General features: G+C 49.1%; 1 protein-coding gene across 5 annotated transcripts in view; it reads right to left on the reverse strand.

The window, feature by feature from the left end:
* The window catches only part of CNTFR (ciliary neurotrophic factor receptor), a 203,419-nt gene that overhangs the window by 99,350 nt on the left and 77,261 nt on the right, over nt 1–26,808 (reverse strand). For 3 of the 5 annotated variants that reach the window (XM_051804630.1, XM_051804631.1, XM_051804632.1), the window contains one exon: nt 6,040–6,133. The exons of the other annotated variants lie outside the window; for them this stretch is intronic. In XM_051804630.1, coding sequence (XP_051660590.1) covers nt 6,040–6,133 — 94 coding nt within the window. The remainder of the gene's footprint in view (nt 1–6,039; nt 6,134–26,808) is intronic. 5 annotated transcript variants of the gene reach the window in all.

Genomic DNA, 26,808 nt, shown 5'->3' on the forward strand with positions numbered 1-26,808 from the left:
AGAAGGAAATAGAAGAGTCTGCAAGCTCACGTCTGGCTCAGTTCCGACCGTTGCTCAGAGTCCATAAATTATATCCCAAGCATTGGAGCTGGCGTGATTGCACTATCAGCAAAGAGGGCGAGCAAGCTTCTGTTTCTCATCCAAGGCAAACAGGCTCAGTTTGGGTCACCAGATAAATAGAATGGAGATGCAATGTGGTACACGCTGTTCCCCGGCACCGTGGCTGGGAAAAGTACAGAGGGGGAAGGTGACAGGAAAGGGATATCCTAGGGGGAAGTTTGAAGCAGCAATAACAGCAATAACATGACCATTTTATTATGGTCATGGTCAAGGTTAGCACCCTGGGAATGTCCTGCCTCCAGGTCCTTCTCCAAAGAGGAAGACCAAAGAGAAGACCAAAGGGCCTTTCTGCAGAAAGGAGAAGATCCTGAGCTTTGAAGTTTTTGGTTGGAAAATGAGGGATGTGATCTTGCTGGTGGCCTCTTGATATAACCACAGTGCAGATGACAAACACCAGACTCTTGTCCAATGGAGCACTGAGCAAGCAGGGCTTTACAGACGCTAGCTAAAACATGATCCAAATCCGGGCTGCTAGAGCATGGTTATTACCAGCTTTTCCTTGGCAAGCTGATCTCCAGCCAAGGCAACTGGCTCGAGAAATTAACTTGTTGAGTTGTTCAGCACTTTGCTGCTCAGGTAATGAGCAGAGCTGTAGGCGATTGCATCGGACGGCTTCACAAACTGTTTGTACCATTGACACGGTTTAACAGACTGCTGTTTATGAGACAGAGCAGTATTTAAAAGACACACTTCTCTCAGAGCCGCACATAAAATTTGATAGCTAAATAGCTGTAAATGCTACTGGAGTCTGACAACTCAAAGAGGAATCAAGGGTCTGTCACGCGGAGTATCCGCCAATACACCCGGCCCCGCAGAGCCAGCGAGACTTCCACTCTCATAAAACCTTTTTTATATTGGAAGTGAGAATTTGTGCAGCGCATATGAACTCTCTTTTATTGGGCTGGTGTGATGCTGAGAAAATGCAGTTAAAGTTGTACAAGTCCTCCTTGGAGCACTATTGGGGTGCCTATAAATCAAAAGCTTTATCCCGAAATGGGTTTACTAAATAAACCCTCTTTAATTTGGGCTCGTGCTGAGCAGCAGGACCACAGTGGGAGTGGGTGCCTCCCCTTGATGCTGCCCGTTCACACTGGTGGAGTAGGGCCAGCCCGAAGTGAGTGGTCTCTGGCCCATCTCCCCACTCTCAGAGCCAAGAAGAGGATACCAACCACAAACCATCCCCCCAGAGCCTGGCACTGCTCTCCTCTCTCCTGTTATGGAGGTTTTACCCTCCCAAAACACCCATGGCCCCCCACAGCACTCCCAGCTCTCAGTCCCAGCCCAGTGGCTGCCCTGAATCCAGTCCAGATCCCTGTGCCTACACAGCTGATTCTGAGAGCTCCTGGGAGCATCCTGGGCTGGAAGGACGACAGACCCACCTTCAGCACCCAGTGGAAATAGAGTATTTCCGAATCTTCACAAAGGTCTGGAGCGCTTAGGTTGGGGAGGAAGATTTGGGCCAGCTCCCTTATTCCCCAAAGACTCCTATATCTCTGCTCCACAGCTGCATTAATTATTTCATCTTAGCCTGGCTTCCTCATTAAGCTAACTTAGACAGCCCGTGGGTGAGTGACAGCAAGCCAGCCTGTAAAAGCCCAAGCCAGCAGTGCTGGAAACCATAGGCTTGACATGGACTAATATTACACATATCTCAAACTCACAATCTTCAGAGAACCTGAGGCTGCTGGCTGGACAGGGGAAATCCCACACAGAGCCGATAGCACGGCATCCGGGCCAAGCGTGGGTATAGACACCTCACCCCACACTCGGCCAGCAGGGCCTAGCCCGATGCTGGGAGCAATTCCCTCATGAATGCCCTGAAGGTGCTGGGAGTAGAAAGCCCTGGCACTGCTCCCAGTGGACCCGAGTGTGACACAAAACATCTGTGTCAGAGCAAGGGTCGGGGAGCACAGCTCCTCTGGCACCGACTGAGGGACAGCCACTTCACTCCACTCATGTGGCTGTAAGCTCAGCTAATTTCAGCATTGGGCTCCTCTTGGGGATGTATGGCTTTTGTGGGCTGTAAGAATGACACTTCAGGGCATTACAAAAATCCCCTTTTTCCAGTGCTGCCAAATATGAGGCTTTTGTGTGAGTCCACTGTATTTTGCCATCTCTGCAAGCAAGTGTAGAAATACAAGACTTCAGCCCCCTAGAATCCTCCAGGGAAAATTCAAAGCAATGAAGAAATATGAGTTGTTTTTCCATGAACCCATTGAAAAAAGAAAAAAAAACCACCCTGGAAAAAACCCACATTACTTTTCAGCCCAGTTTTGCCAGCAGTACAGGTCTTTTTCCCACAGTCTAAGGAATCAACACATTTTCAAATCACTCCTGCTTACGGTATTGAATATCAGAAAAAGATTGCCTTCCATTCAGCAGCTGTTTTGGGACACCGAGAGAAAAGGCAAGCAGTCTAAACTTAAGAACACATGAAGAAAGGCTCTGATACATTTAAAAACTAGTCAGAGGAACTGGAACAGGAAAGGAGAGGTCTGCAAGGGGTGAGTGCAGAGTGTGTCAGGGTCGCAGCATCCTTCCATAGCCCCAGTCTCAAATGGCAGCAGAGGGATCATCAGAGCACTGCTCCACTCCTATGGATTCTTGGAAAAACGTAGGGATGTGTCCTTATTTTCCCAGGAGAGTCAGCAGTATCTCCTGATTTCCACACCTTCAGCCTTTCTGATACATGAATGCCCTGGCATGTCTCTGCTGCTGGTGGGGAGTGGGTAGCTCCAAAAATAAACCAAGCAGCTTGCTGTGTTAAGAGGAAACACAAGGGAAGGAATAGCAATAGGGGACAGAGGATTTGCTGAAACAAGTTTGCCCTGAAGCACTGGAAGGAGACAAACCTTCGTTTCCTACAGGGTTGTGCTATTTAATCTCCCTGCAGCCCCAGCAATAGCTCCAACCTCATCCTGCTCATCCTGTGTTCCTTGCCTCATCCATAGGGACTAGACCAAAACCCCAGAGCTTTTCTGAAATAAGGGTATGGGCCTGGACCCCAACTCCAGTGGTCTCCCCTATCTATCAGACCAGGGTGCCATTGGCGAGCAGGATAGTGAGCCTTCAATGGAGAAGGCTGGAAGTCCAGCAGACCACAAGAAGAGGACCTACAGGAAGAGAGATGAGGAAGCAAAACTCAGCAGATACCAGCACTCAAGTTGGGTCATGCAGCACATCAACCCTGGCTGAATGTCCCCAGTGATACCCTTGGGCAAGGGATCAAAGCCGGGCACCTTGTCCCCATTCTATCTAACTCCTGGTTCCCACCTGGCCCCCACAGAGCCACAAAAAAAGCCTTAATGCCATCAGGTAAGCAAAGAGTCATGACCGCTAGGCTTCTAACAAAGACAAACTGCCTCTCTCCTTTCTCCCAGATTGCAAGCAGATGTGTGCTTAAATTACCTGCTGCTGACTGTGATGCTTAGCAAAGCGCCGTGGTCTAGGAGCAGAACGAAGAAAAAATGTGTGAATCGAGAGAAGGGAGGATTAGCAAGAATTCAACTGGCTCTGGGAGGGCAAAATGTCATCATTGCAGAAAACAAATGTCACTTCCATCGCAAGACAAGCATTCGTGACAGCCAGCACAAGGGAAACCCTCACTTCGCTGAAGTCAGTGGTGAAATTAAGAAAGTTCAGGGAAAGGCTGCAGGGCTGGGTCTGAGCTCCCCAAAGGGAATAGCTCCCAGTCCACAGCACAGTACAGGAGCAGCCCTGCTACATGGCCTTGGCTTCTTCCAAAGAATCTCTTCAGGCTGGTGTACCCAGCTGCCTGCATGACTGGTACACAGTGGCTCCAGACTGTTTTGAACTTCCTGACCTGGCTCCTGCCAGTGTTGGCTCCAGTGGTGGGCTGCACGTCTTCATCCTTTTTCTTGAGTCTCCCCACAGATGCCATGGGAGTGCAGCAGCAGCTCCTGTGCCCAGGAGGGCACAGACACCCAGGACACATCTCGGAGGTGCTAAGAAAAATGCTAATAGAGCAAAGGCCTGGAGAAATGTACCCCCATCATGCTGGTCCTCTGTGATGCATGAGGAAAATGGGCTCTGCACCACCTCTGCCCCTACTCAGAGCCTGCTTGCACTCATATCAGCAGCAGCTATACCCTCATGGGATGCTGCCCAAAGCCTGCAGCTTCAGCACACATCTTTGTACCAAGGGCAAGGCTCCAAGAAAGGCCTCCTCAGAGAGCTGGGTGCAGCCCAGGAGAGCCCAGACACTGTGCTTCTTCTGTGAGGGCAGCAGATGGCTGCAAGGACCCCTGGTCTTTAGAAGAGCATCCAAGGAGATGTCCCATCTCCCAGCAGCATCCTGCATGGCAGGACAGCATTTTGCAGGCTGAGCCATAGAAATCAAGCCCAACCTGCTCCCCTTCCCCCTCACTGCTCCTGGCTTGCTCTCTGCTGAGCCCTTGCGGGTCACACGTGGCGTCCCACTTCCCGGCACAGCTCCGCCGGCTGGAGCAAAGAGCAGAGTCAGACCCCAAATTGCAGATTAGTGCGTTGGGTTCATGCACGGGAAACAAAAGATCGGAAATCTCTGAAGTGCACAGCTGGAATCCACACCCCGACCATGTTTTTGTGAGATATCACGTACATTTTTAAAAACTATCTAGAGAGGGTTCTGCTTTAAAACAGCCTGGCGGCTGCTGCACTGACACCGCTGCCTGTCATGCTGACCAGGACCTTCAATTGTTCCCTGTCCCCCACAGGCCATGCTCATCTGTAGCCTTTAGCCTTAGGTTATGAAATGACTCAAAGAAAGGATTGAATGTCCTCCTCTGCATTCATTCAACACCAGCTGTGGAGGGAGGGTGGGAAAGGAAGGACGTGTGACCCAGAAAAATCACTGTGGGATACTACCTGCCAACACCCTGAAATGGTGGTTCCCAGAAACTCTGGGATTCTTCTCCCCATCATATGTATGGCCTTCCAGGGTCACTGCAATGGGAATGCCCATAAACAGCCATAAGATACTTACACGGCAGCATGAGGAACATGGACTGTGAAAGCACTGGTCTCTCTCTCATACCGCAAATGTGTGGTTTCTTCTCCCTTCGAAGCTTCTGCAACAGCAACTATATGATGGAATGCTAAACTATGAGATCATTCTTTGCCTTTTTCCATGTACCAGGCTTTCAGGCTAAAAGTGATCCAAGGTAAGATTGAATATATTTGTGAGATGCTTAGGTATTCTGTTCCTCAAAACCACTGATTTCCAAGAAGTCCTCCCACATGCTGCAGGAGCCTGGATGAGGGTTTCATTTCCCTTAGGGCTTTGTGTCTTCCTCATTGACTCTTCTTCCCATATCTTACACTGTCTGAGTTCCAAGCTGACCCCTCGGCTTATCTCTGCAGGATGTTTGCTTCAGAGCTGATCCTCCGTGAGCACTTCCTGCCTGTACTGCCAGCTAGAAATGACCAGTCAGCCCTTCCTATGCCTGCTGCTTCCCAGGACTCCTCCACCTCAAAGCATCCTCTATGATAATTTTGCAGCAAGCATTCCACTCAGGAAAACATGGTTTGCTCCATTCAAACTGACTGACCTCAGAAAAGTAGCAGCTCCTCCATCCTCCCTGACCACTTTTTTTGGTCAAGGAGAATTGACACGAGACATTGCATTTCAAATTGAAATAATTTCTTTAAAATGCAGTATGAAATTTAATTCCAACTCAGTGACATGCCACAACCAGCCTCCCCAGAAAAGGAATACTTTGGGAGCCTCTCTAGTGATTGCCCCTTAGGGACTGCAGAGAAGGTGCAATGTGTTGATGCCAGGACTCAGCAGAAATGGTGCTCTACGCACTCGCCATGATGGGACATGGAGCAGGATACCACACTATTTGGAAAAACAGTTTCCCATCCATACAATAAATGCCAGAGCAGCAATATTGAGAAGTACAGACACAGGCTCACCTTAACGCAGGGAAGAGCCAATCCAATCCAACCTGGGACAGCAAAACTGTGAGCGAAATCCCCTTCCAGCAAATGCAGGGCCAACAATGAGATGCTGAAAGAAAGTGAGTCATTGAATGAAGGCATTTGCTTTTCCCAGCACATGTGTGGAGTTATTCTCACCTGAAATCGGTTTTTGGACAGCTAGTGAGAACATGCTGTTTCAAGTCAAACATGCCTCGGTCACTGTCCCAGACAGGGAGTTATCTCTGGCTTTATTAATGGGGAAAGCCACCGCACTGACCCTCTTGCAGTATTGGGGTGAGAGCAGTAAGGAAGGAGGAGAAGCAACACCTGCTCTGCTTCTCCCTAGGGAAATGATCAAAAAAACCAACAAGACCACCGCCCACAGCCAGGGATGCTCAGTGTTGCCCGGACAGCTCCAAGCCCAGGCTGCCCTCCCTCTCACACCTAAGATGGGAAACCCATTAAACGCTGCAAGCAATGAACCCTCTGCTGCTGCTCCCTGGAGGCACTTTCACGGTCAACTTGAGGAAATTGTTCCTGATATCCAGCCTAAATTTCCCTTTGTTGATTTTCAGCTGAGCAGCGGAAAGGTGGGAGCTTTAATGAGACAAGTGGGGCCGCTGGAGGGGAAGGAGCCGTCAGTTTGAGCGAGGCAATGCACAGAGCTGTGGTTTAAGTAAAACAGCTATTGCGAAAAGCCCAGAATCCTACAAATTTGGGATGGAAAATGTCTATTAACTTTCCCAATGGACTAACATGAGATTGTTCCCCCATTTTCTAATGTTTCTCCCAGTCCAGCTATTTGATTGGGACCAGAGCTCTGCAAAAATATGAAGGCTTCGTTCATTTTTTTTTCATAAGGAATTGCTGTACGTGGAATAAAGTGTTGGACTTTACGATCAGATTTTCTTGTTTCATCCAAGGGCAAAGTTCTGCTGTTTTGCCTTCTCTGCTCTGCAAACCGTGTGTCCCCTCCACCACTCTAAACTCTTCTGGTGTATGAGTCAGGGCATGATGTGCACAGCAGCAAGTTACTACCAACTTGTGTGAGCTTTTGGGGGTGAGAAATGCAACACAAAACTGCAAGCAGCTGCCTTCTGGGATATAGCTGCTGTTCAGCAAGGCATCACCCACCTCATGCACTTCCTCAGGAGCCCAGCATGATGCTGTACGGCAAACAGGCACTAGGAGAAGTTCACTGGATGTGAACCCAATGCCATCACTCACTATTTTTTCCACCTCTAATTGAGGAAAAGGCTTTTCATCAGCAGGTAAGACACTGCAATGCTCATGGGAGCGTTCCTGGGATGTGCAGATGTGTGAGCAAGGGGTATATAAGGGAATGATGATGCAGCCAAGTGGGTTAGGCATGACATCTGTTGCTTCCAGCAACTGGGACATCAGGACCTAAAAACCCAGCTTAAGAGATGTGATTCAGCAAGCAGAGTAACAATGGTTGAGTCTGGGAACACTGGGCCCCTCTGCTGAGCAGCATCAGCAGTGTACACCCTTGAATCCCAAAACCAGGTTGGCTCCTTTTGGGGGTAAAAAAAGCTCCCAGGCTCTGCTGCACCACTGTGGCTAGGGGTTTGCCCATTGCAGCCACAGATCCCACAGGATTACAGAAACAGAGGCATCAAAAGAGCAAGACCTTGCAGGGCTGGGCTAATTAACTCACCCCAATTTGCCTTAATTGCATGGTGCTTTTCCATTCCACTTTTAGAGGCTTGTAAAGGCAAAGTGGCCGCAAGCTCTCTAGAAACATCAGGCTCTCTTTCCCTGGGGAGCTGCTACCCATAAAGTTTTACCAGCAGAAAGGAGAGCACGGTGTTCTTGGTGGTGCACAGTGAGGGGGTTAGGTGGGCAGGAGCCCTTCCTTGCACCTATGTTGGGTTAGAGCAGCGCATTGCCTCCCCAAAATCTGGACCCAACTTCCTGTGCGGAGAAGGGCAGAGGGTTTGGCGCAGGCAGCTACAGGCACGCACTCTCTAATACTAACATCAGGTTTTGGAAGCTTGTCAGGCAACACATTAACCTGCTGAGCAGGCAGCCTTGGAGTTTCCTCTCTGTTGCCCTCACAGTGCTCTTTGGTGTCACAGCAGTACCCTTGCAGGATAAGGGTTCAGCACACACTAGCTGCAAAAACTTCAATAAGAGACATCCACACCAAAACATTAAAGAAAACCTACCTCACCGCCTCTGGTTTTAGCAGCAGGACAAACCCGAGCAAAGGGGAATGAAATAGAGATTTTCCCCATCTACTTCCTAAACATCAGGTGAGGGAGCACATTGCATGGTCCATTGCAAATTTGGGATGTGGCAAGACAGCAACCACATTTTATGTGTTGCAAAACCACCTCCTCTGTGGCAGATGAGATTTAAAGCATACGCTCCGACCTTGGTAATACTTTTTACATATTGAGTCACTGCTGACACTGGAAATAACAGGGGGAAAGGGCTGGGATTTCAAAGAGTTTGATGCATGCCTGGATCTGCTAAGAACTGGGACAGTCTCAGTTGCCAGCCCGGCCCTCTAGCCCTCTGCCACTCTTCATTATGGGCACAAGGCAGTGCGATTGAAATGATCTGAGGTAACGTAAAACACTGGCACACCAGAGTAGGAAGGAGGAGGAGGAGGATTCAAAGGAGGATGAGGCACAGCCCTCTGACATGTAGCCCTAAGAGTGATGAGTGCAGCCAAGACGGTGATTCCCCATTTTTTACTAGCCACCTCCAGTGAAGGATGGCTTGTACAGAACAGCCCATCTTTTTTTCCTGCTGGAAAGAATCAGGACAGGTTCATGTTCTTTGCCTGTGAAGGTAAACATCTCAGAAACATGGGGAGAGGAGTGAGGAGACTCGGCAGAGAGCCTTTTCACTGGAGGGAGCAAAGATAAATGGGCAGATGGACAGGAAAAGTGAGGAATCCTACCCCATCTGATCCCTTCAGGCTGACCCTCAGCCAGAAGGTCAACCCCCCTGAGACACTTTACCAGATACATTATTTGATTTCCCAACTCTCTCCCTTCTCCCAGCAAGAGAACAGCAGTCTCCTATAGCTCTGATTTGCTAAATAAAACACTCCTTGAAGGCTCCTTGCAATAACATTTGCACAGAAAATTGACATTCTTCCTCCTCCCATCAGCCCTGACACTGTTTGTTTGTGAGTTAATAACTTGAACGCTTGGCTGAGCTATTGATCCCTTCTCAGAATGATCATTCTTTTGTCCAAAATACACCAAAAATACAGGAACAAGTTTGCAATGGCAGAATGAACTCGATGCCTGAATGTGGCCCCACTGGCATTGGAGGCAGAGTCATGTCCATCCCAGATGCCTGCGGTATCTTCTGCAGACACAACTGTACAAGGTTGGATTTATTTCTCTCCATTGTCAAGGAAGAGATGTTGCAGCTTGCAGGTAGAAAGTGAGCTTTCATGACCCAAAATTATCATTTAGCTTTAAATATTCATCACCCAAACGGGGCTTCACAGAAGAATAGCTGGTGCATGTAAGTGTCTGTGCTAGAGGTGTCCAGCAGAAGCAGTGTGTGGGTACCATCACATTTAGTTATAGGAGAAACAGTGCTTCAGAGCCCCAGTTCCCTACCTGAAGGAGAGAGGGTAACACACCAGATCAGTCCCTCCATCCAGGACGTGGTGTTCTTTGGGCTTTTGTTATATTAGACAGGACCTGGCATTCCAAAAGCAGAGCAAAGCTCTGGGTTTCACCCACTCCCTCCTGCCAGCGCTCGCTTGGAAACAGATCCTCCTCCATCATGAGCCCTTACAAAACCTGACTAAAGGAGACAATTAAGGTCTCTCCAATGCCCTCATCCTCCTTAACCACTCCTGTGCCAGTAGGGCATTGCACCACCTCTCCCAGGGGAATCCTCGCCCATGGCTGTGTTTTCCTTGGCAACGTGCTTGCATGGCTCTGGCTAATTGTTCTTCAGATTGCTCTTTTCAGGAGAGACTTTCATGGCAAACAATCAATTTTTCCCGAGTTGCAATTTCTTTTTTTTCCTTCAAAGCCTTTGATGTCTGGGAAAGTAACAGGCAACCTCAACACACGGCTGAGCATCAGGCGAAGGCTGGGAAGCACTAAGCGGAAATGCATTTAGTTGTCTGGGTCAAAAACCATTTCCTTTGTTAAATGATTATTATTGTTCCAAGAGGATTTCAGTGGGAATTGAGGGTGCTTAGATAGATGGATTCACAGGTTTGCTGAGCTTCTATAAGGGTCTCTATATCCTCCACCATAATTCTACATCATAACTTCCAACACCAATAACTCTTCTATGACTCCCAACAGATATTCCTGTGCCTTCCAAAGCAATAACTTCTCAATGAACTCCAGACCTGCCAAATCGACTGTTTTCCCCCTGCGGACGCCTGCTTTTTGGCCCTTCTCACTGCCCCCCCGGGAATCTTGACCCATTTACCTCTCCTTCTGGTTCCAAGCCCAGTGCAAGGGGAGATGAGATCAGAAAGCGATCTGCCTCGAACATCAACAAATAGCTCTGGCACTAAAAGCTTTCAGTCATCTCCCATTTTCCTGACTGCTCTCAGCAGTCGAGGATCCAGATCTGGACCTGCCTGCACTTCTGAGCAAACCTTTCCTCGTCACACGCTGCCCTTTCTCACAAAACTCGTTTCTTCCCACCCATACCTCAAAACTGCTATGAGTGTGTTGCAGGTCTCCCCTGGAGAAATTATTTAGGTTATTCTTTGGGGCTAAAGAACAAACACTTAAATAAGAAATAAATTGTTTTACATTTCCTGAGTTGCCAAGCCTCCCAGTTCAGCTGTAAGAGCATTGTGCCAGGCACAGAGGCACAGAGCTGCTACCTCTCCATGCACTTGATCTTAATGATGTGTTAATTAAGCTAAGGTTAGAGCTGCTCATTACTTTATTATTTTTGGTTCTATCACAGTAATGCTCAGTGGGTCTCAATCAGGAACAGACTTTTTTTTCCCCCCTCTCTCCTTTTAAGTCACAAATTATTTCAAGATCTGGTAAAAATAAATGCACACAAGCAGGCTTTGCCCTTTTTCAGGGAATTTCACTTTGCACAGGAAGAAAAGTTTCAACAGTATATTGAACCAAAAATGAACATATGCAAGAAGGGAAGAATGATATGCATCAAAAGTTACCCTTTTTTGTTGTTGTTGTTGTTGTTGAAAAATGGGTTTTTTTGGAACAAAGAAAAACCCCAGAAGATTAATCTTACAACAGTGGGTGCTGTGTACAGAGTCAGTTCGTGCTGCAGAGCAAATACTGAGCAAGGTACAAAGGTGCCCAAAGGAGGACAGAGGAAGTATAAGTGATTTGACTCCACTTTTGGGCTCTCCCATTGCTATTCTACTCGCTGACCTGCAGACTGCTCCAACTGCTGGGGCCAAGCATGGCCAGCCACCTCGCAGGTCATCCCCATCCCACGAGCACACGGAAAGCAAGCAGTGCTTCTGAGCCTGAATAAATAACCAAGATTTAAAAGAAGACACTAAATTTGCTGGAGAGCATGTTAAAGGAGCATGCCCTGGTGTAGGTCTCCTCATCACAGGATACCTTCATGTGTGTGCAATGAGTTGTCATCAGTCCTGTGATGAGCTGCCACAGGCACAGCCCTTACCTGTCCTGGGGAGTTGGTACCAGGGGTACCAGGAGCTCTGCAAACCATCATAGTCCGAAATCCAATGAAGACCAGGACGGATAGGCAGATGGGGAATGCCACAGAGGAAATTTGGGCAGGTCCTCTTGACACCAGAAGAGATGCCGGTGCTCGTTCTCAGGGAACGAGCATGCTGCTGCTCTAGGAATTCCCCATCTCCATTCTCTCCTAGTCAGGGGGAAGTAAGCCACAAAAACCTAGAATCACAGAACCTTAAGTTTGGAAAAGATCCCTTATATCACCAAGTCCAACCAGTAAGACCTCTCAGTGTCCTAATGCAGGAGGATCCAATGCTTCTAACACTTCTAACCTTTGACTACTATAGCTGTCAGCTTCTCCTTGTGGGTATACACTTAGATGTTGGTGTAGGAATCCCACCAGGAAGACAGGCTTGCATTGCATCCCCCAGCTGCACTCCAACACCCTGCAAATGACCTGGCTTTTCAAAGATGCCATCACATCCATCCTATACAATTACTAGAAACAATTAAGCCCATGATGGACCTCAAGACCACCATGAAAAAATGTGAAAGTGAGCCTCCCGTTCCCACAGAGCCTAGTTTCTGCAAAGGATTTGCAACCCAACTTCACATCTTTTGTCAAACAGGAGTCAGGACTCCTCTTCCCTGGTTTCCAACCAAATGCAACCTATGCCATTTCTGGCTGCTTCTGAAAACCACTCAAAAATGTCATTAAGAAACGAAACCTCTAGACACTGTTAGTGTTTCCCTGCTCTGTGCTGAAATCATCACTTCTCTTTCCATTTGGTGCTGCTACACTCATGGGGAAGGAGATGATTCTGTCCCACAATTTAACCCTTGATTTCAGAAAACCTCCAAAAGGGAAAAAAAAAGCACCCTTTCGGAAGAGTAGCCCATAGGAAAAAGACTTTAGAGAGGTTCAGCAATGCTTAAATGGATAACGGAGCAGAAATGGCTCCAGCAACTGGGGCAAGAGAGGACTTTTCTAGGGAGTGTGATGTATCCTAAAGCAGCAAGTCCCATTGGCTCTAGTTTTCCAAAGAGGTCTCACAGCACAAAGTGATGCAGGCAGACACACAGCAACTTACTTGGAGGCTCTGGCATCCAGGCTTCGAGCAGGAAGGCGCTGCACAACTGCACTAATTATCTGCTGAACATCTGTCTCTCCCCTACTATCGTGGGGCTGGAGGAGTCCTCCTGCATAGCTGAGGATTAGCACTGGAAAAGATTTTGTTGACTGTGTGATTTTGTACAGGAGGGGGAGAGAAAAAAATCCTACAGATTCCTTCAAAGGGGGAGTGTTTCAGCGAGAATCTCTTGCATGAAGGAGAGGAATTTGTGCTCTAAATCAGAGACCCTGGTGGAGCAAGAAGTAGGCGCTTGCCGTGATGTGGGCTGAGGGATTTAGTCCTTAGCTCCAAATTCTGGGGAGCAGGACCTTTGCCCCTGTGATCCCACACACTGCAAGCAACATCACGGCATCTGTTACAATCCAGAGGGTTCTGGATTGTAATCTTCCTCCCTCCAAAATCCCTTTCATATTTCCTTACAGCCAAATATGAGACCGCAGAAGATTAATGGAGTGAAACTGCAGAGGCGCAGGGGGAACAGTGCATGGTTGGGCTCCCATTGATCTCTTCATCCACACTTGGTGAATTGCAATCCTTGTTAGAAGCTGGAGCTGCCCTTCAACAAAGCCGCTGGGTTTCTGTAGGAGCAGAGCCTGGGGCAGGCAGGATAAGCCCCTGGGGTGGGGAGAGCTTGAGCAGGGCTCCTGTAGCAGGCACCCAGCCTGCTCCACTGGCAGCAGAGGTTAACTACCAGAGACCAGTCCGTTGGTGGCTTTCCAGGGACTGCTTTCCTGGGACAAAGGGGGATTCTTGAGTTCACCAGTGACTTCAGAATTTAATAATAAAAATAATAAGACTTTCAGTTGTGGTGTGGTACCCAGGGGGAGGTGTGCATCCTTCTCGCTGTCTTGGCCAGGATGTAGTTCTCCCAAAAACCCTCTATATCCAGGGAGAGAGGCAGCAGCACAAAGGACCTAGGACAGGCTGCTGGCATAAATCACCCCCTAATAAACTGAGGAGCCTTTTTTCCTGGAGAGGCAGGGGAGGGGATATGGAACTGGAGGCAATGGAACTGGGTGGAGGGAATACATCCTTAATCTTCTAATCTTCAGTCTGCATGCCCCCAAACACAAGAGGAAAAAACTGCCCAATTTTGTGTTACATCCACTATCCACGTTAATGAGGTTTGTGGAAATATGTGCAAAAAGCCTGAGAGAAGCCTAAAAACCAAACCTGTGGAGAAGAGAAGCTAATTCCCCACTGTTTAATTAGTACAAATATCTTGTGAGTTGGGCTTTTTTTTTCCTTTCAAGGCCATCAGGGGCCAGAAACTTGCACAATAACACAAACAAAACGTCCCTTAAAATCAACTGGTGCTTTTGGCCAAGCAGAAACAGTTGGGATTTCCAAATATGGCCCATGGGAACAACAGTCTAGGCATTCTCGGGAAGCATCTCGGAGCCTAAACTGTCTCCTAAGAATAAAATCCTTCAGTTCAGCACGACAAAAGAGCCATTGCATGACAGTCTCTGTCACACAAGTGTGCAAATTAAGTAATCGATCAAACGAGCAATACCTGGGAAAAGAGCGGCGCATGGTGCACGTCGCACCAGCAGCAGGAGGACAGGGCTAACCTGTGGATGCCTCTCATCACACGTAGGCTATTGTATCCCTTCTCCACCCACACCACAGCAAGAGGGGGTTTCTTTTTGGTTTTGGCTTTTTAATCCAAGTTTGGGGAGCAGGACCCTTTCTTGGAGAGAACACAGGTATCCAGCAAAAGCATTTGTTTTGGACTCAGACACCACATAAATCAAGGGATATTCCATGGGGACGTGACAGAGCAAAAAATTAGATGTAAAATTTGCCAGACAGCAAGAAATGAGCTAGAAATTGTTGCCGTCTCTCCTGGGTCAGAGAGGGAATCCTGTCTCAAAGGCTTGGGATTGCGTGTGTGCCGCCAGCTTCACATAATGACGTTCCCTAGGGCAAAAAGAGAAGGAAGACTTTTTAAAATCACCCATGACTTACTGTCTTCCATCTCTTTTAATTAGTTCAAAGGACATGGCCACTGCCCCTCCACGGACTGAAACATCAGGATGTGATTTTTGGAGCCCAGCTGTGCCACCCTGAGAGCAGGGCTGAGCAGCTGCTCAGCACCCAGAGGCCCAGATATGTTTGCAAACAGATCGGGCAAACGGCTGCATGTTTGTAAGTGTATTTTAAAAATCAGATCCTGTTGGCAGGCAACTCTCAGACAGTAAGCAGGGCCAAATCCCATGAATAAATTGCTTGGAGCGAGTAGTTTGACGCGCCATTATTCATAACTAATGCAGTCCTAGTAAACAGAAAATGGAGGCCAAATCTGCCTGTATAGACACCAATGACCTCATCTATTTTCACCCTATTTACTGAGCAAAATAAGCGCAGAAGAGAGTTACCACCATCCTCTAAAAGGGGAAATGGAAGTTTTGGAGGAACAGTATTCCCAACGGCTCCAGAGTACAGTGGGAGCACAGTGAGCAGGGATGCAAACTGAACTCAGAGTCAGAGCAGACATTTGGTCCACCAGCGCAAAGAAAGAAATAAAGCCAACCAAGTCCCTCTCCCATCTCTGAGCAGCTCTTGCTCAGGATTATGAAGAGCACAGTTTGCCTGAGCCAAGAAGAAAGCTGGAGCCAGCGGAGGGGGCACAGCATCCATAGCGCTCTCCTCCCATTTCCCAGCCAGCATTTCAAAGCAGGTTATGTAGAGTTTTTTGGGAGCGAGTAAGCTGCAGTGCACTTCCCAACCTCTCCATAGTGAATTTCTAAGCAAAACAAACAAAATAAATGAGGGAAGTGAAAAGGGAGCAACAGGCTGCTCCTCTACCCAGCATAGCAACTGCAGGGCTGCTCAATTCAACCATCGAACAGTTGGTTACAGCAAGCACAAGACACAACCCTCATGGTGTTTTCATTCACAAAAAAAAACATCAGAAGTCACTGCCAGGGCATACTGCACAAACAAAACACCCATCCTGATTGCAGATGGGAAGGGACCCTTGTGAAGCGCAGGTCTGCTAACGCTGATGCAGCCGCCAGAGCAGCAGCTGCTTCCAAGAAGCCGTGAGGCTACAAACCAGAGCAGACGTGATATTTCTGCCACATTTCCTATGTTCTTTAAGAATTACATTTATTTCAATTTGAGCAACACATAGGAAAATTGTGAACACGGCTGTGATCACTCTTCTCTTACTTCCTTTCCCAAATAAATGCAAATTTTAAAGGTGTTTTATTTGCAAGTTGCTTTCACCTTGAAGAGGCCAGCTCAGCACCTCCAGAATTTACCTTAGGGAAAACCAGAGCCATTGACCTGAAGACTGCCACATTCATCTCAAACAAAAAGAGAAATACTTCTGTAAATGACAAAGAAAATTTATTACGCTGCTTACAAGTTTCGGCCCATCAAAAAAATTGCCCTGATTTCAATAATTGACTTTTCAAAATAAATACTATCCTTTCATCAATAAGCTCAAAACACAAACCAACCACAAAACCCTTTGGAAAAAAAAAGAAACATAAAAATTATATCTTTACACATTAATAATGTTTATTAATCTAACTGCAAGCATATGTCCACATCCCTAATTTTACAATATCACACATCAATAATATTTTACAGTTTTTTCATATTAAACTACACTATTCCCATGAAAGCAAAGTCCTAAGTATTCCCCTTAAAAGGCCCTTGACATTTGAATGCAGAATGGTTGCATTTTGAAGTATTAACACTAAGAGCACATTTGGTTATTCAGACTGGCATTAACCATTCATAAAGTGAATGGGGCAGAGTTGTGGGCATGTCAGAAAACAGAAAATCTTTTAATTGTATTAAAAGAGTGGGAGTCTTCTCTGTCTCCTTTTGCTATCACCTTCTTCACGAATCAGCCCCTGAATTTATTAAGCAGCCAAAGCAGCTTGGACCAAGAGCAGCATTGCCAACTCTCTGTGCCTCTTTGTTTTGGACGAGCCTTAGCACATAATCTGTTTATTAATGCTTTGAAGAGGGGCTGAGCAGCGAGGAGGAAAAACTGGCAGATGATAATATTATTTAGGCTAATCAAGAATATGATGGATAAGGGAGACCATCAAAGTGAACGGCAGTGCCAGGCAGTAAGGAATCACGGTGTGATGATAAATGCAATGCACCACATGCTGAAAGGGAGATTTTGAACTAATCACACACATTGCTGCAGCCTAAATTAGCTGAAAACAGACAGCAAAGTGATGTCAGCCTTTGTTCTGTGGCCACAGCTAAAATGGCAAACAAAATGTTAGGTGATATATAAAGACCCAAGATTATAAAATATGTGATGCTGTAAATAAACAGTATGCCCTGACCCGTAACGTTTGCATTAATCCTGGATATCCTGCATAAAGAAAATCAGGGGAAAAGAGTATCTGTTCAGAGATGGGCAATAAAAGTAATGAGATGTAGAGAAAGAGTAGAGCCTGAGATTTTAATTTACAAAAGAGGCAGATAAACAGGAAGAGAAAGGAGGTGCAGGAGCAATGAAAGGGAGCTGACAAATGCTCCTTGAATATGGCAAGGGCAGGAGAGTCCACAAAACCAAAAACGAGACTTCAAACTGCTTTATTTACACACGTAACACCTGGTGCACAGCCAGGTCTTGGGCTATGCTGAATGGGAGCTTCCCATAGACCCATGACCAGGGTGAGTTGAGAACTCAAATTAAATGCTTTGATTTCTAGAAGACTAAGTGTGTGGTGGCACTGGGAGTGGGTGAAGGAAGGATCATGCAGGAAAAAGAGCACCAAGGTCAAGGGAAACACCACCACAGTCAGCATGAGGTCTAATGGACGAGACCTGTATTTAGAGAGGAAAATGCAACCTGCTCCCCATGGCAAGGTGCTCCTGGATGGGCAGAGCCAAGGGTCAACCCATGCCCTGCAGTAGGCTCATGGGCACCTCTTAGGCATATTTAGGCATTTATTGAGTTAGGTTCTCTCTCTTCTTGTGTCTCGCTCAACCCTTGACGAGGAGCACCGCTTCCAGCACATCATCAGGAACGCCATGTCCACACAGCTCTTCAGGGCAGCTGCTGCTCACGGTGAGCTAACTGAGGTAGAGCCCCCACCTTTCCCAACACCATTGGGATGCTCCTCAACACTGTGCTCCCCACATCCAACAGCTGCATCCTAAAACCACGGTTGCCCAGGGGCAGATGGGCAGACACAAATCCTCGTGTGTCTCTCTATCTTTCCCCTCCCTGTTTTCCGAGGTCCGGTGATTTCCCAGCTGATGAACACATTACCACCTCATTCAGCAACGCCTCGGAGGCGCTCACGTTTCAGGCCCCGGCGAGAAAAAGATGAAGTATGAAAATCCCTTTCCTTTCCAATCCAGTCCTCCCAGCATCGGCCAAGGAGCAAACACAAAACGCCTCGGAAAACACACAAAAAACACCGGACGTGAGAGGCCGTGCCGAAGTCGCACCATATGCAGGTGTCAGGGAAAAAGGTCTCCCGTCTCCCACGCCAGGCTGCTATCTCCATCCCACAAAGCCTTCCCATGAGGGGTTAATAGCTGAAGAGGATCCTTTCCCTCTACTGGCTTGTCGGTGAACTGGACCAAGTGGGGAAGGGTGAGGATTTTCCCAGCCGTGCCTATCGGCACCAATGGGTATCTGCAGATGATACCTAGTCTTGAGCCTTCAAATATGTCCATGCTGATATGGAGAGCTGCACATATAGAGCCCCTATCAAAATATCATCTCACCATTCAGCTACAAGTGGCAGTGGCTCCAGAGTACCCATTCTGGGGTATTGCTTAGGAAAAGTGAGAAAAGCATCCACAGCAGTGATAGAGAAAATGTTGGTAATGCTCCAGTATAAGGGAGCATGTCAGGCAACCTCCATCTTCATCCAAGATCCTTGGGAAAAGGCATCAACTCAGCATCTCATGCCAATGATGCTTCGTAGGAAAGATCGTAGTCTCTTCCCTGAAAGGCTTTTTGGAAAGGGAAGGGGTTTACAGCAATTATAGCACTGTTCCTCCCTTCAACATTCTCACAACCACAAGCACAGCAAAAAACCCCACAGCTCTGCTCCACACTGGTTCTTCACCCCATAAATAGATATGGGCTGATCACACCAAATTCATGCAGGATTTTTTGGAAAGTGCAAAGGAAAATGGGACAGAGGTTTGTTTAGTGGTGACAGCCCATTCCTGCCTCTTTGACATTTGCTCTGAACCAGTGAACTGCACAGCATTTGAACTTTTGTTCAGACAGATAGGCCTGTGTATTTAGAAATCCTTGAAACTCATCCATCTGCAAAGACAGCAACTCTCGATAATGCAAAAGCTCTAGCCGGGATGCTGAGCTCAGCAGATCTCTCTACAAATGATTCCTATTAAAGTAAAAAATTACAATACAAGCTTCTATTTGACAATCCAAGCCTGACACAAAAAAAACGAATTAAAAAAACCATAATATGGTTGTGCCAGCCAAATTTATGGACCACTGAGGAGCTCTGGGAAGGCACTGAAAGACCTGTTCTTCATTGCCTGCCCCATGCCCAAACTCTTTCAGAGGAATGCACTCTCCATTGCACCTCGGACCATTCGGGTGCAGTCATTCTGATCAGGATCTGCTCAGCAATTCAACGCCTCCAGAGGTGGAAACCCCAACCTACTTGGCTGGCAGTCAGTTTGGACATCCATCCATCCACCTTTTCCATGAGGATCATCTCTCCTGGCACTCAGCCTGAACCTTCCACACTTTGTTTTACCCCCGAGGTTCATTGTCCTGTGGACACAAGGTCTGGTTTCCTGGGGAGATTTTTGCACCTCTGAAAGCTTACAGCTTTTTGGGGTTTCCTCTTCTACAGACTCAATACTTCCAAACCACAGTTTTGGGAATGTGGGGCATGATTTGCCCCCTGACTGCTTTGTACACCATCAACATCAGGAAAACACTGAGAAACTCATCACAGGTGATCAGTGCAGCCACACACCAGCACTGGTCCTGATCCCACCAGCAAGGACAATGGGGTACAGCTACCAGGACCAAAGGAAAAATGCAATCATCCTAACTAAGAGCCCGAAGACCTCCTGAGGACAGAGCGAACTGCAGAACAGCCCTCAGTGTGGTTTCCCCGTCTGGGCAAGAGGGTGGGATGTGTTGGGGAGATACCATTGGTAACACATCCCCCTCTCCCTCTCTGCACGCCAGGGCAGCAGCAGAGTTCTCAGCTCCCAGTTCCCTGCCCCCCACAAAGCCTAAACCAGCAGATTATCACGTTAACGCTTCAAGTGTTTAATTTCCTGCTCCAATTACATTGGTTTTGTAGCAGACAGGCAGGAGGGGGGAACAAGTGAAAACAAGCCTGGTGTTTCTAACTAAACCCAGAGCGACCCCAAGACCACCAGGTTTCCCTTCATCTCCATGGATGGAGGGGTCAGTGTTCACGCCAGCGAGGTGGCTGGATATAGGCATGGGAGCCACCTGAGTGCCAACATCTCAGGCCAGCAGTGGAGTCACTCTCCATTCCAGAACTGAAATGAAAAGGTCTTTTTCTTCAGCAGCTCTGTCGACCTCCAGAACACTGCAGAAACATTTGTTGCACGTCAAGAAAAACAAGGCAGCTGGTGTTTGCACAGCCCCAGCTGCAGAGAGAGGCTGAGGGAGCATCAAGGAGAGAAAGGGGATAGGGTAGGAGGAGGGCAAAAATAGTGTGAGTATGGAAGGGAGGATATCAGAGCGCAGGATAGCTACGGAGTGAAAAATGAAGGAACGAAAAGCACAAAGGGAAAATGAAGGAGAGGGAAGGCAAGAACATGAGAAAGGAGGAAAGATAGTGGGGAGAAAAAGAAGGAAAGACTGCAGAGAAAAGAAAGCGAGGGTGTGGAGAAGGAAAGAGAGAGAGTGAGGAGAAAAGCACTCGGGAAGCTGCAGGCTGTGGCCACATGCAGGCTCTAGTGGAGCTGTCTCTGCCTGGACACTCCCCTTGCCACATCCATTGGGTTGATCAATCCTCCCCAAAGGAAAACAGATCTGGAGGAAAAAAGATATCCCAACCCAGGTGTCTTGCAGGACAGCAAGTCCAGCTTGAGTTGCTTTCGAGAAATATTAAAAAAAAATAAACTCATCCATGAGCAAATCACTCAGCCTGAAAGCTGTGCTAGCTGCTTACAGGGAAGAGTGGGGCTCTGGAACTCAAAATCCCATGGAAAACACCCAGTGACAGCTCTGTAGCATCCCAATTCCCCCTGGGGGGAAGGTGGACCCTATTGCCCTCAGCTGGCCTGGGCCAGGGGATCTCGGCTGCCTGCAGAGCTGGGGATGCTTTCCCCTTGGTGCCTTTCCCGGAGGTCGCCCATGGCTGCCGTTATTTATAGCCGGCTGAGCGCACACACACTGCGCTGAGCTCACCCGAGCGCACGGGGAAGGAGGCGAGGAAAAAGGACTGACCTTGGGGTCAAGGCCAGGAATAGCCGCCAGCGGCCAGAAATAGCTAGTGCCATGTTCAGCCCTAGTTCTTCGAGAGCTGCTGGATCAGAGCATGGTGTTTCCAAGATTTCAGCCGCAGTCAGGATAGGATTGATTTCGCCTTCGGACTCATGTTCCTCCATAGCTGCTCTCCAGCTCCAAAAATCTGCCGGGTGGATGGAGCAGGTGGGAAGGGGCAGGAAAGCAATCCAGCGGTGGGGAGGGGATGACTGACCTCCAGAAAATGTGCTGGAAAAGCAAGGGAGGCAGGTCGCGAGGAGGGACGGGTTTCAGCACCTGCTGCGGCGAAGCCTGACGCTGACCTGGGAAGGGGCGACGCAGGGGAGCAGATTCCAGAGGATTTTGGCAGCATGCAGTGATCAGCATGCAGCTCGATGACTCCTTTGGGTGCCTGAGAGAATCTCAGCACATGAGATCAACGTGGACGGTGTGCAGGCACGAAGGCCATCACGTGTGCGCCGCTGTCCCGCTGGGGAGCTGGGGAGCAGAGACAACCGCCCCTGTGCCCCAGCCATGCACGGTGTGGGCACCCTCCCCACCCTCTAGGGATGTGCATGTACGAACACACGTGTCTGTTTGCACATGCAAACACAAAAGCCTGGTGCACGCTGCCGCATCCAGCCCACATACAAAGGACTTTCCTGGCTGCCCTGGCAGGACCTGCCTGCGAACGCCTTGGATCCCAGCACACCCATCTTGCTCCACGCTTGGCTGTGCTGGAGTGTCCTGCCCCAAGGCAGGGCTGGATGCTGCTCCCGGGTCAGGGTCAGGCTGAACCCTTTTTTCCAGGATCACTGGTGGTTATGGAGACAGTGTGAGACCACGGGAGTAGGAAGGTCTAATCCTGCTTTTTCCAGCACTAACCCCAAAAGCTCAGTTACTGCCAGAGAGAGACTTGAATTATTAACCCTCAAGTACCACATCCAGGGCCTAACACTTCAGTGGGTAAGTGGAAGATGAAGACAGACAGGGAAGTATGGTGGAGCCTGTGCAGAAGGCTGAAAGCCCTGGGTGAGCAGTGCTAGCCTGCTGGCTACCTGGTCTGCAAAGAAAACCACCTCAAGTTCCCTGCAGAGATGAGATCCTCACTCCCTACTGATCAAAGAGGAGGTCTGAGCAACTCTTCTCCAACCACCCTGTGTTCTGCCCTCCCTGAAGAGCTTCCCAGCTGTCTCCAGGGTATTGAGGGAGGGAGGGATGCTGCTGTGACTGCAAGGCACTCCTCCCTTGCCCCCACCAGCTCCAGAAGAAACACAACCTGTCCCTTCCATAAGGTCTCCCTAGGTGGCCACTGCCTGCCTGGGCTCTGCGGCCACAAGGCCCTCAACCTGTGCAGCACTGAAAGGCTGAGATACAGAAAGAACTGTCTCTGGGCTTTTTTTCCTGCATGGTTTTGAGCAACATTTTGGATATGGAGGGAAATCCAGGGCCCACCTGGTCCTGTCCCCCAGCTGGACCACCACAGCACAGCAAAGCAAAGCACTAAACCAGGTCTGTGTGCTTCTTCACAAGAACTCTGGAGGATACTTCAAGCACCATTGACTGGATTGCCACAAAATAGATATCCCCAGTGTCAGACAGGAGAATAGATGACCCATTGCTCCATTAAAAGCCTCTTCTGCTTCTTCTGCTTAATTTTCTGATCTGGATGCTGTTCTTCCTAGCCTGTTGCTGCTTTTGGGTACCAGCTGTGCAAATGCACCTGCAAGGAGCCAGGCGGGGTAAAGCTGACCAAGTAGGAAGTCTCCCAGCCCAGGGGGATGTGTAGCACCAGACAGGTCTCACCAGGTGGCAGCAGGTTGTGCTTGCACAGATGGGGAGTGAAAGAAGAGCTGGAGAAAGCAGAGAGGAAAACCAGAAAAATAAAGTGTATTCTAAGCAAGGAGTTGAGCAGAAAACACACAGCACTGGTCCAGACCTTCCTGCCTCTTGCAAAAATACACACTTATGCAGGTATTTCTGGCGGGTGGCTTATACAGGGCTAGTGGACACAGTTCCTGCAGGTGTTACCCATCACCTGCAGCTCTCCCATACTCCGGGTGTGCAGGGTGGCCCGCCAGATCCACTTCCTACCAAAGTTGCCCAAGGAGCCGTGGAGGCAGGTGCTGCCATGAGTACAGAGGCGGTCTTCAGCCTGTAGCAGCTGGGGAAATTCATCGGTCCAACCATGCCACACCAAAGTCCCATGATCCAGTAGGAGATGTCCCTGCCCACGGCAGGGGTAGCTGGAACTAGATGATCTTTAAGGTCCTTCCTAACCCAAAGCATTCTGTTATTCTACGAAAGGCCCTTCCTCAAAACCATCCAGGAGCAGAAGTATCCCCTTGAAGTTTCTCCTGTTTGCAACATGCCTTTAAGCCCAGACCACATCAGCCCAAAGCCCCAGAGAGAAAAGGTTTAACAGCATCAGCTCCAGAAGAGCCGTGTCCCAGTGGAACCAGGACAGGAGCAGGGAGGTTTGTGTATGCACAGCTGGGGCAGAGCCAGTCCCAGGGAGCCCTGCCAGTCCAGCATGCAAAACTCAGAATCTGGTCCCGAGGTGGGTTGTGGTTTTTTTTGTTTAACAAACTACTTGCCAGCCTTGTAAGGCGAGTCCCCACGGTGCCCAAATAAGCTGAGTATTTTTGGCTGCTACCCCTGCAGCCCTGGGCTGGCCTTTGGGAAATGCATACCCTGCAGCCCTCCGTGCCCTGGTAATTGAAGAGGCTGCCTCTTCTCCGCGCCAGAAAAGGGATTACAGGACACGCTTAAGGGCTTGAATTCATAACCTTCAGCGTCCCCCGGAGTTGGGGACCCTCCTGCCTGAACCGCGGCAGCGGCACCACTAGCCGGCAGCACTGCCAGCCACGTCCATCCCAGGCATCCAAAAGGCCTGGGCTTCAAGCTGGGGCAGAGCATGCCAACCCCCTGGCTGCTCTCAATTAGCCGCTTTTGAGGCTGCAAGGAGACAAATTACTATAATTTAACAAACAGACTTTATCTTAAAACGACTGCCTTACCCAACACCTATTGATTCCTGTTCCCCTTCCAAAGAACTCACCACAATTAAGTTGTCACATCCTTAATGCCCACGTAAAAATGAGTCAGCTCCAGTGTCTCCCAGAAAACCTCGTGTGCGCAGGATTACAAAACCCAGCTGCCGAGTTTCCTTTTTACTCCTGAGTTAGCTGGAGATGAAATTTATCTCGGTGGTAGACAGTAGAGCTTTTATCTGCATCCCTCCGGCTGCCATGCAGCTTGCAAACAACTCGTGTCTTATCTTTCCTCTTCCAAACTGCCAATGGTTTTGTCCTCCACAGGCAGGGCATTAGGGAGAGCAGAAACTCAAGTTTTGTGGCTTGCAGCCCTGCAGAGTTAATCCCTGGCTGCTGGGACAGAAGAGCACGCTGCAGAGAGGGGGTGCAATTGGTAGGACCCCATCACCCCAGGGGGCTGGCACAAGGATGCCATGGGATTTCCTGCCTGATGGCCTGTCCCTGCCCTGCTGGGAGTTCTGCTTGCCTGGGACATGGGCTGAGCAGCCCAAAATGCATCACATTAGCATGTCGTGACTCAGTTCCCCTACTGCCACACAGACTCAGCATTGGTGACACCTTTACCAAGCACAGGAACAGCAGCATGGGTCCCAGGAACACAGTGTGTTTGCAATGCAGAGGGGATTTCCTTCCTGAGAGCAGGTGAGGTGAGTGTGAGAGTTGCTTTTTCCTCCCTCATATGGCCTGTTAAGCTGCTGTTTTAGTATCCAATCTGGGGTCATCACCATGCACAACCACATTTCTCTTGCTCCCTCATGGAACAGCTCAGGACTGTACAAGTTCAGCCAAGGCTGCTCCCCTGGACCCTCCCAGAGATGCCGTGGAGCAGCCAAGATGCCTCAGAGGGATGGAGGGAAGGTGAAAAGCCCCTGGCCATTCAGTAACATCATGGAGTAGGATTGATTCAGTTCTGAGACAGCTGATGGTGCCTGCAAAACCTGAGGTTTTGCATTTCCAGCACCCCAGACCAGCTCAAGAGGAGGACTTCTAACCCACTGCTGCTCACGAGGAGACGGGAGGGTAGCCAGGGGGAAAGACAGCACAGAGAAACAGCAGCAGGGGGAAAAAGCCACAACGAGACCATGATGCCAGAGATTAGGAAGGGATCTTTACAGAGACCGGGGAGCTAGACCTAATTACACGCCACGCACTCCGGCAGTGTGCCACCAGCTGCCGTTCGTTTCACGACTGCAGTAGACAGATCTGATAATCGGTGCCACGTAGTGGGGATAATCTTCCCCTCTCTGTCTCCGGACACTTATTTTGCTGCAGGGAGAGTTGCAGCCAGCTCTGCAGAGAGCCCTGCACCTGTGTGCAGAGCCAGGAAGGCTTAGGGGTACAGATACAAGCATCCAGGCAGGTGCTGAGCCCTGTGATAAGGGTGCACGGTGAAGGTGCTGGTCTCTGTGGGTCCCCACAGAGCATCCCATCTCAAAACCTCCTTGCAAGAGAGGACTCTGTCCTCTTCACTGCTGAAGCTGGTGCCATTTATTGACAGTGTCCCCGTGAGGCAGGCAGGGGACTGAACAGATGCATGAGAAAGGCTCTGCAAAGTATCATAAAAGCAAGAGGAAAAGCCACATTCATAAAATACCAAACACCAGGAGTTAATAGGGGGCACCAGGGATGCCATGGCTCTCTTCTCCGCCCTGGAAAGACCTCGAAGGAGCTCAGCATAGCAATTTTTTTACTGCATGAAACTCAGGTATCTCTTGCTTGTTTCTAAGAGGACAAAGTGGCCCCCAGCAGCAGGGCTGGGACCCCACTGGGGCAGTGGGAGGGTGGTGGCAGGCAGGGATCGGTAAGCCCCCTCCGATCCCCAGCTCCCATCCTCTTCGGAACGTCAATCAGGCACCTGCCAGCACAGCCAATTCACTTCCATTTGGAAAATTAAAGAAATAAAATGAATCGTTTGCTTAATTTGAAAGGGTGGCAGGAAGCAAAGATGCCTTGGGCTCGTGCCAGCGTGCGGAGCTCTGCTGCTTCTAGCACGACCACAGGGTTTCACTGGGGCAAACATCAGCCCGTTCCCCCCCTCTGTCTCCTGGATCAAACAGCCCTTCTCCAGGGGGCCACAGGGACTCCCAGTCTGTTCCCACCAGTCCCTGTGCTCCAAAACTGGGCAGCGGTGGGCAAGCACAGGGGTGGTCAGGGCAGTGATGCCCCCTCCCTCCCCCCCCCCCCCAAACTACATCCGAGAGCCATGGGGACCAGTTGTCCCGGGAATGCTGCCCCACCGTGTGCTGGGAGGGCGAAACAGCCAGGATAATTCCTCAGGGGCATTTGGGTTTTGAACGCTCTGCCTTTGACCTGTTTGCCCTCTGCTCGTCCCCTGCACCCTTGTGCCACAGCACAAGGCAGGAATGAGGGCGCAAAGGTGGACGTGAAAACAACAGGAAGGTGCATGGCAAATGCCTCCCAAAATGTTATCTCTCTGCATCCCTATGGCCTCTGCTCTGGAAATGCACACACTCCTCCCCAACAAACTT

This window comes from Manacus candei, unplaced genomic scaffold (genome assembly GCF_025592945.1).
Source record: "Manacus candei isolate 608988 ecotype Guabito, Panama unplaced genomic scaffold, ASM2559294v1 h1tg000061l, whole genome shotgun sequence".
Taxonomy (NCBI): Eukaryota; Metazoa; Chordata; class Aves; order Passeriformes; family Pipridae; genus Manacus; species Manacus candei.